A 12354-nucleotide genomic window follows, 5' to 3' on the forward strand; every position below is an offset into this window, starting at 1 on the left:
TTTTCTGGATGCCAATTTTATGGATCTTCACAGAATCACAGAATGGCCAAGGTTGGAAGGTACCTCTGAAGATCATCTACTCCAACCCCCCTGCCAAGCAGGATCACCGAGAGCACACTGTGCAGGATGGCATCCAGGTGGGTTTTGAATATCTCCAGAGAAGGAGACTCCACAGCCTCTCTGGGCAAACTGTGCCAGTGCTCTGTCACCCTCACAGTAAAGTGCCCCCTCATATTGAGCCAGAACCAGAACGCTTCAATTTGTGCCCGTTGTCTCTCGTCCTCTCGCTGGGCACAACTGAAAAGAGACTGGCTCCATCCTTAGATATTTATACACTTTGATGAGGTCTCCCCTCAGTCTTCTCTTTTCCAGGCTAAACAGGCCCAGTTCTCTCAGCCTATCCTCATACGACAGGTGCTCCAGTCCTCTCATCATCTTGCTTTTTTCAATATTCTTGTAGTGTTTGAAGTCTCTTCTTCCAGTGTTAGCAGAGTAGCTACAAACACATGAAGCCAGCAAGTGATACCATCTTGATGGCAAGGTTCACGACTGTCTGAAACTACTGAGAAATTGCTTTCAGCATAAAAGATCAGAAAAATGAGCCCTTAGCTCAGTATATGGCCTTCTTCCAATAATATAGTTTGTGTGAGTATCAGTACAGTGTACTCTTGTACTCAGAATACACTTGTCACAGAAATGGCAAAGTTTAATAGTGCCCTGGAGGGAAGACACTGCCAGAAAAATATGTAAAAACATAGAAAAAATAAAAAGAAAAACTAGTAAGGGGAACAAAAACAGCATGTGGCTAAAACTGTAAGACTCATTCTCTACTGGCTTCATTGAAGTGTAAACAAAAGTGACAGCATTGAAGACTTCAGCACAACTGACAAACATTCAAAAATGAGAAGCAGTATAAGGAAGTTTCGAAACAAAGTCAACAAAGCCAACTTCCTCCAGCAAATTTCTGTTGTGGAAAAGAACTACAGTAGCATTTCACAGTTGACACAGCAAACCTTGTAAAGAACCCAGGGGAGGTCTTGACAGGTTCTACCCAAGACAGGCTACTTACACTACTAAATAAGCATGAACTAAGGTATCACAGGCAAGAGGTATAAAAGAAGTACACTGTAATTTATTAACAGGTTTCCACATAAAGAAATAGAAAAAGCCTGCTGAAACAATCAATCAGGAATTGGTTGTAACATTTTTTCACTAATGCCTGTTGATGGGAATTAAAGACTCAAATGATCAGGATTTCGGACATGAGAGAAAAGACAAAAAATTGTTTTTGAAAAACTTAGAAAACTTTCATCACTAAATAAATTTCATCAGTTTTGGGCTAGAATATCAAGCTATTTGGGAATTCTATCAAATAGGCAAAAAAAAAAAAAAAAAAAAGGCACAAAACAGTTATTCAAAGATTCCTGAACACAGGTCCCACACCATATCTTAAGTCTTACATTGTTTACGTAGCTATCCTAATCACCTAAAATGGCAGTAGCTATTTATATGGAGGTAAGCAGATCCCATTCACACTGCCCCTAACATTTGGAAATATTTTTCTAATTAAATCTGTTGAAAAGATGTAATTTATGCTTATAATTGCCGTAGTAACTTTTAGTCAAGACACCTCCTCTGAAGGACTACCTAGCACCATGTCTCATGCTAGGCATTCTGCCCCATGAAAACTGCAGTATCAAAGGAATCCACTATTCTCCCTAGAAGTAGTTAACTCACTATTTAATACACCATACATATATATATTACCACTAGATCAAGATGACACTTGTAATTAGAACTTTATTTTCAAGTACAGTTTGCAGTTTACATTGTGCTAACTGCTGTTTCACACCATGCAAGCATTCAAGCTGCCCTGAGCACAATTCACACATTTCACAAAATAAAACAAGAAAACAATTCCTTTTTTAATAAGCTATTGAAAATACAAGAGTAACATAGAAGGGGAACACACCCCCACAGTTTGGATGCAATTCTGTTTTTTAAAAATGTCTTATTTATTTTGTGTAGGTACTTGATTGCTATAATGTGGACTTCAGAATAACAACGGAACTGGCTAAGTGAACTAGATTTGGTAAGCCTTGATTCACTATCCACGTTAGTACAAAATTGTTCTCTATGCTATAATCAACACTTCCTTGCCTAATCTATTTTTTTACTGCCAATCCCCTATCTTAAATAGACAGATGTAAGCACCAGAGTGGTTGTCTAGCTCCCTGCATGCCGTAGCTGGTGCTCCAAGAAGAATGACAGATGTCCTGAGTTCTATCAGCTAAGATGCCAACTATGACCAAATGTTCCATCTAGCAAAGCATGAGCACACAGAGGATCAGGAAAGCTGATCTCAGGAGTTTGCTGGTTACACTACAACCATTCTAGCAAAATCCCAAATATTAATTACACCTTCTGGATCAACACTTCAATCTTCAGCCATTCCAACCAGCAAGAAAGCATATTTTTGCACCACAAAACTTTAAATCCTTTCTAGACTAGGAATATGCAAGTTTCTGAGACGAATCATAGGTTTCAAATATTTGATTTTGCATTTTTTGGCAGTTCTGACCTAAATCTGCCCTCTTCTTCATTCTCAGCTCTCTCATAGGACTCTCTAGAACTAAATCAACCTCCTTCCCCTATTCCAAACTTCTGTCTTCTATTCACTTAACCCTTTTCAACCTCTTCTTCCATTTTCAGTTCTTGTCTCTTTTTATCATTTCTCATGTCCTTACTGATGGCTTCAGATCCCATGCAGATGGCCACTCTGACCTCTTAGGTGAGCATCGTTTCTGTTCATTGGACTTACAAACATGATTCAGTGTTCATAGTCAACAAACAGCCATTCACTGCTTTGATGATTAGCTTTTCTCCTAGGCCTATATCCAGTATTTTGTTATTAATTCTGGGTGGAGATTGGTCTATTCTCCCATGTGCCTGGTGACAGGATGAGGGGGAACGGGCTAAAGTTGCGCCAGGAGTGTTTTAGGTTGGATATTAGGAAGAACATCTTTACTGAGAGGGTTGTGAGGCATTGGAACGGGCTGCCCAGGATAGTGGTGGAGTCACCATCCGTGGAGGTCTTTAAAAGATGTTTAGATGTTGAACTTAGCGATATGGTTTAGTGGAGGACTTGTTAGTGTTAGGTCAGAGGCTGGACTCGATGATCTTGGGGTCTCTTCCAACCTAGACAATTCTGTGATTCTGTGATTCTGTGATTCTGTGATTTATTCTTACGCAGCCTACCCAACCTTTATTCTTACCCTACCCCTTCTTACTGTGGTATTGATGTAATAGAATCAGTCCATTTACTCACATGTTGTTTGTCATTATTTGACTTTCAGATCTGGTATTAATGGTATTGATAATCAGCAGCTTCCACCCAGCACACATCACTGAAACTGCTCAGAGGATAAAAAATGAAAAGGTCTACTTAGTCTAGTAACTTCTCCCTAGAAGTGGTTAAAAGTAAATGCTTAGGAAAAGAAGAGTGTGAGAAGTACAACTACTATGTCTATGTCCATGAATGACAAATCTTCTCTGTTTCAGACCTCTCTTCCCTGCCAAAACTAAAATAATCACCTGTTTCTACCACTTTTTGTATGGCTCTTCCTATATATTAAACTTCATGAATATCTCAAGATTTTCATGTTCCAGCCTTTCTTGAGCACAATGGATTATTAGTTCTCCAACCTGTGAATCTGTTCTGCAACCCAAGTATTATCTTAACTTTAAATATCTGGATCTTTCTGTTCACAATATTTCTAAAACTTGCAGGTGCTTTCTATATGATGTATCTAAGACTATCCATATATAAAAATTTAGTTTCTCATTATCGTTTTCATCTTAGGTCTCAATTGCTGTAATATGGCTTTTAAGCTCTTGACAGATGTAATTTTCTCAGCAACTATGAGACTGCTTTAAATATGAGTTTTTTAGTCCACTACTTTGAACATATTAATGCCCTTCTATCACTGCTGTCTTGGTTCCTCTCTTCCCCATCACATCAAACAAATAGATTTAATTTTTAACCTACTGACATATTAATTATCTTCTCATCTGCTACTCATCTGACTACTCAGACATTGAATACCATTTCTGTTCAGTTCATGATACTATCCCATCCATGTATTTTTTTTTCTAAGAGTCCTTCCATACTACCTTCACATTCAAAAGGTGCCTCATTATTTTCTTTTCAAGCAGCATCTAAAGACTCATCCTATTTGAGATGCCAAAACCACAACAATATTTAAAAATCATTACTATAGAGGGACTACTGCTTATTAGAAAAGTTTTATATATCCCACAGATTTATCTGTTATTTTAACTTCTTTAAGTTAACTGGCCCCAGATTGGGACTATCCTTTTTGTTCTTCGCGTGTGCTGACATAGTGAATATCATGGTGTATCCTTCTGGATCTTCGTTAGAGGCAGTGTAATAGCAGCAATATTAGCAGATTATTGTTAGAACATAGTGTAGTTTGAAAAGCACAATTGGAGATTTGAGCCCTCTCCCTTTCCCTTTCTTAGTTAACACCTTATGAAAAACAAATGCTTTCATCCAGCTGAGCAGAGTCATTAGAGGTAACTTTTACTATAGATCTATTCTATTTATTACACATTTTTTTCTGGACACTGGCTTCCACATTGAAGTATCTGAAGACCTTGGTAACTTTTGCTTTTTAATATAAAGCACACACATCTACCTACATGAATCTACTTACATCTGCTACAAAATCTTTCATCTAATTGATGCTCCTCAGATGAGTGAGGACAATTCACATTAGCAAGACTTGAAAAACTGAACAAGTAATTCATGAGAACTATTGAACATAGGAATTTTTATGCTGTATATCTCAAATGTTAATAATCACAATTTGGGCCACTGAAAACTACAGAACTCATGAGTCATGTTGCTGTTCAAGTAACTACATACTTGCTTAAATAATAGTAACTACCACCTTCATTTTTTGGTGGGAGGTGTCTATATTCAAAAATCAGACCTAACAAATAGGAATTTACATTTTAAAATATTTTTTATTGTTTTCAAAAATAAATAAATGTTGAATTGCCATGCAATTAGCTTTTAAATTAACCTTTAAATTAAATTAGATTTACTGTATCACTTCTGCAGTGAGTCCAGTTCACCAAAAGTACCAGAACATAATGTGTTCATGAATACAAATGCAGGGTATATTAAACATCTCACATAATAGTATTTTATGACAGACTGCAGTAATGGACTACAAAATGCCCATTCTCTAAATGCATTAATTACAAAGTTCTATAGAAATGATGTTTTTAGCACCAATGTATATTATCTCAACCTTTGCATGACTCTGTTCCACTTTTAAACATTATTTCTGAATCATACAAGGGAATTACCATTCTGCAATATGCATTCACGTTTAACTGCAAATCTAGTGAACTAATTTAGTAACGGCTAAATAATTATACAGCTCCAATAAAAATAAAGCAATCTGTTTATATTTCCTTTAGGAAGGAAATCCTTAGAAAATATAACACTTACCAAAACAACACCAACAATATTTCTGCTTGTGCTTTCTTTCTGTTTGTTAATCTAAAATGTAATTCTAAGTGGTTTAATGTCCAAGGCAGACATTTAAGGTTTCTCCCTTCTTTTTAAGCTGTCTAACAAAATATCCAAAATTGCCTGCCCGAAACAATATTTGTTCCATCTCCTCTAATTACTCTTTTTTTTTTTAACTTATTTTTTAACATAACCTTGCCTATTACTGGATCATATTCTGCTCTGCTGTAAGAAGCAAGTACAGCAACATGAACATGTGTTTTCATTAATTAATTAGTGCAAGGATAAATCTATCTCTTCAATACAATCCTGAGAAGGATGCTGAAAAAAAATGGATCAAATTGCATTTCTCTGTGAAACATCATATCAAATGTCACCCATTTATTTGTGTGCTCATCTTCTGTTGTTAGCCCATTGGTTAATTTAATTATGTTTTAAGTTTTATTTCTCTATTAAAATTCTACATGTTTCCAGGATTGGGTTCTTAAAATTGACTTAACTAATAGTTGCTGAAATGTACAAAGCAACTCTGGAATATCTGGAAAAATGTACTGGAGTAGTCACTTACCATAGCAAATTTTATTCCTTCAATGTACTGCCTCCAAAGAGGCCCCCGTTGGGATTATCTTCCCTGCCATAAAGCAGCAGAAACCATGGAAGATGTTACATGCTAAATGGAAGACTCACATCTATTCCAATGTTCTGGAAGAACATGTAGAAAATTCTGTTTCTTAACTCCCTAAGCATTGTAACATTCCACAAATGGCTGAGGTAAAAGGAAACCTTGGGAGCTGGTGTAAATCTGCATGGATTATTTAGTTGAGAAAAAGTTACTTTGGTAGATAGCAACCTTTTTATCTCCTTGACACTGCCTACACAGGTCTAAGCTGTAATAGACTAGTAGAGACAATTCTGAGGATATGGACTGAAACAGACTACTAGCTGCAGAGACAGTGAACAGCTCCTGTCCAAGTATTTTATCTAATGTAATGCAGGAGGTTTTGCTTGCTTCAGAACTTTTAACTGCATTCACTGCTTCAATGAAGATGTTGTAAAGTACCTTTATATTGAAACGGTCTAACCCTTAGCCTTTTACAAAACCTGTTCAAAAAATTACCTTAAAAAAGGCTTCTGTGTAGTTAAGCAAATGATCCAGAACCTGGCCAAACCAGAACCTGCTTGAACTAGAGCAGCTGTTAAATATGGCCCATACTATTATAGTCATTAATGTGGGAGTGAAGTGAGGACATATTAAGACTGATGACCCTTAACCAAATACACAGATGACTGCGATATTGAGGGCTCCTTTTATATTCTTTAACTACATGAGGAATATTAAGTGTGGGAATATGAGAAAGGTACTACTGTGTCCCTCCAAAGAGATGTGAAACCTTTTGAGTGTCAGTAATTTGATTCTAGGAATGTAATATAACTTGTTATTTGAGTAGGCTACTCCATGAAATCTTTTTGTATCCTGTATTGTCAAGAATTAAAAAGGTAATTTCTATAAAAAAATAAAGATAGAGTTAAGAATAAGACAAGCATTTTTATAAGCTATCGAAGAAGAAACCTTAATCTATTTCCCTCCCTGCTCAAAAAAAAAAAAAAAAAAAAAGAGAGAATCTGCCTAAGTAATGAAGACAATGGCATTATCTTTTGGTTCTTCAGTTTGCATCTACTTCACACGTAGCTTGGCCAAACATCATTGTCACCCACTGAAACCTTCTCCTTTTTTTCTGTTTTTCACAGAATGTGAATAGTTGTTCTTCAAACTGGAGCATGATTCTGTTGTCCACAGATAGGTGTCTAATGATGCTTCAGATGTACTGTGGTATCCCACTTGGCCTCCAGCAGCAGTTCCTGAGTCTCTTCTAAGTTGTGTCACATCTGACATCTTCTATAGATATTTTGGCTACCTTTGGGCATCTCAAATTGTACTAGTTGCTGGCTTGCAGGGAACGGCCATGCCCTTGCCATTAAACTATTATTGTCAGGGACTGTCACTGCAAACAGTTTATAATGATATAACCCTTGCTAGGAAAATGATATAACTGCCGTGGATATACAGGAAATACAGACTTTTAAAAGACTAAAAAAAGCCAAAATGATCAAACAGAATCTCATGCTGAGCCACCAAGCTACCCAATAAAGTCTATGTAGAAACAGAGTCTACCACCTTCAATTTCTGGAGGCTTTTATAAATCCACAACTTTTTTAACTCATAGAGGCTCTACCCAGAAGTTCCATCCAGGAGAGCTCATCAAAAATTCCCTTTGCAGATTCATTACGGAAAAACTTGAAGTCACGACTGGCTCTGAAAGTACTTGCACCTAATCTGAACAGCTATAAGCAAATTCCAGCTATCCTACATCCAAGGAATGCTTATCATTGACACACAACTGCTGTTGCCATCCAAGCATGTCTTTTCTATTAATGTCCTATCAAACTCAGGTGCAGAAAAATGATCCGAGTGCTTTGGCTCTCCGGAGTTTCATCGTCTCTGAGCTCATAAGATCAAAACCAAAAGAATGCTACAATTATCTTACTAAATGTGTTCCTCAGATGTATGAAATACAGTTTCTAGGTTGGAATTTTAAGTCTCTAAAGAATTCTGATATGCAAAGTGCTATTAAGGTTTCCCTAACAGATCTCATCCCCTCTCCCTGAACATGCTATCACTATTGTATTGTAACTTCCAGCTGCATGCTGTGATGCTGATAAAAGGGAGCTGTGAAAAACATTACTGCACATTTCAGCTTCTGAATCAACCATCAGTGGACAAATATTAAACACCATTCTGCTACTCTGGATTGAGCCAGGACAGAAAAGTCACCTCCTTTTGTATTTGTGGACCCCATGCCTGAAGAATGAATGAAATCAACCTTTGACTCAGTCTTTACTGAACTATAAAAACGTTTTTAAGGTTTAGAAAGAGAAGCAGGGAGATCCAAGTTTTTCTGCAGTGTCTCAGTATGACTTATCTAATTACAGGGTTTAGCAACCTCTGAAGACTATTCCTCTGGCAAGACAAAAGCTAGAACACACCAGAATCAAATGACTGCATGTTTTAGTATGTAACTGCTCTTAAAACCTTAATCAAGTGGATGCAGGTGCGAACTGGTGAAGTATATATGGTTTTCCTCTGCATTTTCCAAAAGCTTAGAAACAAAAGCTAGTACTAGTTTGTGTTTTTAAAAAAATACTGCAAAGGTGTATTCTTAAAAACAAACAAACAAATGAATTACCTGGCAAGGCTTCTTCATTTTAATTGCTATAACATGGTATCTGTAGCAGCAGAGTTCACAGGTCCACGACCCTCTTTCACTTATCCACTTTAACAGGCAAAGTTGATGTGTGTACCGTACCGACCCATCGCAGCGGCAAGGATTTAACAGCTCGCCCTGAAAAGGCAACACAAAAGCATTAATTTTTAAGAAATATTTTATGTGTATGTATATTCAATACCAAAACATTTGCAGGTCTGTAAGTGCAAACTGGAATCGATTGCAATCCATGAAATACTGAACATGTATTTTTGGCTATAATAACGCTCAAAAACTAAACTGCCTCAGAAGAGATGTAAGGGCTCCTAGTGATAGAAAGCCAGGTAACTCTCTATGCAGGCATGTGCACGGACGTGAGGAAAAGCAGAAGATCACCGCGCAGCACCCAGGAGCAGCAGCAGCCCTTTCAGGCACCTCAGACGGCAGCGAGCGCGGTCTGAGGCGTTCCTCCAGCAGCCACAGCGCTCACTGGGAAAGCAGTGCATGTCGGCACGGCGAGCTGCGCTCCTCCAGCGGGGCTTCACGCCGTGCAGCCAGCCTGACAGCCCGACAGCACCCAGCACCGGGCAGCCGGGCTCTTCCCCCGATGGCCCCCGTGCTCCGTCCTCGCCCCGCGGGGCGGTGCGGCGGCGCCGAGCCCTGTCCCTGGTGCTGACCGCCCGCCCGCCCGCCGCCTCACGCCTCACCTGCTCGGGGCCCTGGAAGCAGATCTTGCAGATGGGGCCGGCCCCGCCGGGCTGGCTGCCGCTGCCGCTCTCGCTGCTGCACACCGAGCGGGTCTCGGGCTTGTCGCCCTCGGCGCCGCCGGGGCTGTCCGGCTCGGACGGGGGCTCGCCGCTCGCCTCCCCGCTCCCAGCCCCAGCCCCGGCCCCGGCCCCGGCCCCGGCTGCGGGCGGCGGCTCCTGGGGGGCGCCGTGCCCGCGGGGCGGCTCGGCGGGGCGGGGGGCGCCGCTGCCCGCCGGGCGGCTCATGGGGGCGAGAGGAGGAGGCAGGGAGAGCGGCGAGGCCGCCAAGGTGACCCCCTGGCGCCGGCGGGGGCGGGCGTGCAAGGGGCGGGCGTGAGTGTGCACGGGCGTGCAAGGCAGCGCGGGGCGGCGGGGCTGCAGGAGCCGCTCCGCCGCCGCCAACCGCCGCCAACCGCCGCCCCCCAGCGCCCGCAGACCGTTACCGGGGGGGCCGAGCCAACCGCCGCAACCGCCGCAACCGCCGCGGCGCCGCCCCCGCCCGCCGCCCTCAGCACCAGCCGCCCCCCCAGCCCCTCATGGCCGCCCCCCCCCCCATGCTCTCCCCGCCGCCCTGTGGCGAGCTGGCCGCCCGCCGCGGTCGCCCTCGTGTCGCGGGACGAGCCCGTGGCCAGCGGCTGGGCTGGGCAGAGCTGGGGAGCGCTCAACAGTTGGCGGCGGGGTGCGCCTCATCCTCCCTGGCTGCCTGTTTTTTTTGTTTTTTTTTTTTCCTTAATTCTTTCCCCAATTCATTACATCACCTCCTCGTTTCCAAAATTAAAGCTGCTAAAAGTGTCGCGATCAAATATCTCATAAAAAAAAAAAAAAAAAAAGAAAAAGGGGGGTGGGGGGGGGAGGGAAACAACAACCACGCTGGGTAGAAATTCTTCCAACTTCATCTCTGTGTGTGTGTGGGGGGGGGGGTTGCTGAGGGAAAGCATGTGTGAATTTCCACAGCAAACCTAACACCAGCGAACGAGCGTGTCAGCTCGTCGGGAAAAGCAGCAGCTGGCTGCGTGGGGAAAGAAAAACCCCGCCGAAGACAATTGTGGAGCCATGTGCTCTCCTGCAGCCGCATCGGGGCTCCACGGGTGGAGAGCTCACCGGGCCTCACAGCCCTCGCTGGCTGCCCCGGATTTACTGAGCAGCCCTAGGGTTTTGCCAGCAGCAGGTTTCTTGGTGTGGATGTTTCATTAGGAGGCCGAAGCTGTGCTCTGAGCCAGAATGGCACTCCTCCTCGCTCGGTGATGGTCAGACCTTCTGGAGAGGCTTGCTGCGTATGCACCAGTTGCTGGTCTGGCCTTCTGGCCCGGCTGGGGACCAGCTTGGGCAAAATGCGGTCTGCAGGGACCATGCGGTCGCGTGTTGCGGGTGAATGGGATGCAAACTGACTGGGGCCGGCCACAGCTAAAGCCCTCTCAGTCCTCCTACAGACTGCGTCTGTGACGGAGGCCATGTGATTGACACGGATGCCAAAGAACAAGACACCTGTTTACAGCTTTGCTCTAAAAAAAGACACATATGCAGAGGCTGCCTTTATGAAAAAAAAAAAAAAAAAAAAAAAAAAAAAAAAACAGGTATCATTATAGCTTTTCTTGTCATCCACTCATTCCTATCCTCATGAAAATGGTTGTTCTGACGGCTCTGTATTAGCTAAGCCAACGCTGGCCATTTCGCTTGGGCTAGGGCAAGGTACCCCAGCCCTTAAGTTGCTTTTGTTCCAAGGTGGTTGTTAAGTAGGTAAGTAACATGGCTTTGTCCAGATCTGGTGACGTAAAAGGAAAATATTGCATTGATGGTGACATTTTGATGAACTGCGGATGCTGTGGAGGTAGGAACTTCTACATTTAATTTTCTCACAGCCAAGTCATACCTGAGGAGGTTGCCAGAGAAACTAAAGGGTGATGGAGACAGTGTTAAACAAATTGGTTAATTCTGAAGAAAGAAGGGGCAATCACAAACAGTGAAGAAACAGGAAATCTCAGAACAAACAGATGAGTCCAGAGTGCTCAGTAAAAGAGAAGCAGGAGGAAAAGACAGGGAAATTAAGGTAATGAGAAATGAATGCTAAAAAGTTACTCATTGGCATGAGAGAAAAATAGCATGCCCTTGCTATTTGTTATATGCGGTGTTTTATACCATTTTTTTCCCTTTGTGTCATGACAAATTCAGTAAATAAAACAGCTTTTGAAAAGGATGTAAAGAGAAGATAAAAATGTCAGCGCAGAAATGGAATGACTTCTTAATGCCAGAATAAGAAAGAAAGATCTGGCTATAGAGAATAATACACTGTGTTAAGAAGGTCAATCTTTCCTACTTAATCTTGCCCAAAATATGTGTGCAAAGTGACTCTTAAAGTAAAAGGATAAACATCCAATATGAATTGGAAGAACAATTCTTTCACATATATGTAATTAATTTGGAGAGTTGATGGTGAGTAGGTATTTCATAGATGTGAGCTGTAATACATCACCTGTTTGCCTGCCTTTCAACAGCTACTGTTACACCAGCTAAAATAAAATTGCAGAGGCTATTGATCCCCATGTTTCAGAGTATATTAGCATTATTTAGCATGCCAGAGGTGGGAGGAGGTGCCAACAAAAGAGCAGAAGGGGTGAAGAACATTATATAACACATCCTCCAACCAAAGTAACATTCAGCCTTCTGCTGAGTGAGAGATGGGGACAAGAGCCAAAAACAACGCTTGAAACAGAAAGAAGAAAAATTCAAGCAGAAAAGAGTGTTCAGCTCCATAACAGCAGTAGTGTAGGTGGTTGGGAGAAGG

General features: G+C 41.7%; 1 protein-coding gene across 1 annotated transcript in view; it reads right to left on the reverse strand.

Annotated features, from left to right (window-relative positions):
• Nucleotides 1-9818, reverse strand: part of MARCHF11 (membrane associated ring-CH-type finger 11) — a gene marked incomplete at both ends in the record, with an annotated part of 30019 nt that extends 20201 nt beyond the window's left edge. The window contains 2 exons of the mRNA XM_082755371.1: nucleotides 8809-8964; nucleotides 9534-9818. Coding sequence (XP_082611497.1) covers nucleotides 8809-8964; nucleotides 9534-9818 — 441 coding nt within the window. The remainder of the gene's footprint in view (nucleotides 1-8808; nucleotides 8965-9533) is intronic.
• Nucleotides 9819-12354: the final 2536 nt, after the last annotated feature.

This window comes from Aythya marila (assembly GCF_965140915.1).
Source record: "Aythya marila genome assembly, chromosome: 2".
Classification (NCBI taxonomy): Eukaryota; Metazoa; Chordata; class Aves; order Anseriformes; family Anatidae; genus Aythya; species Aythya marila.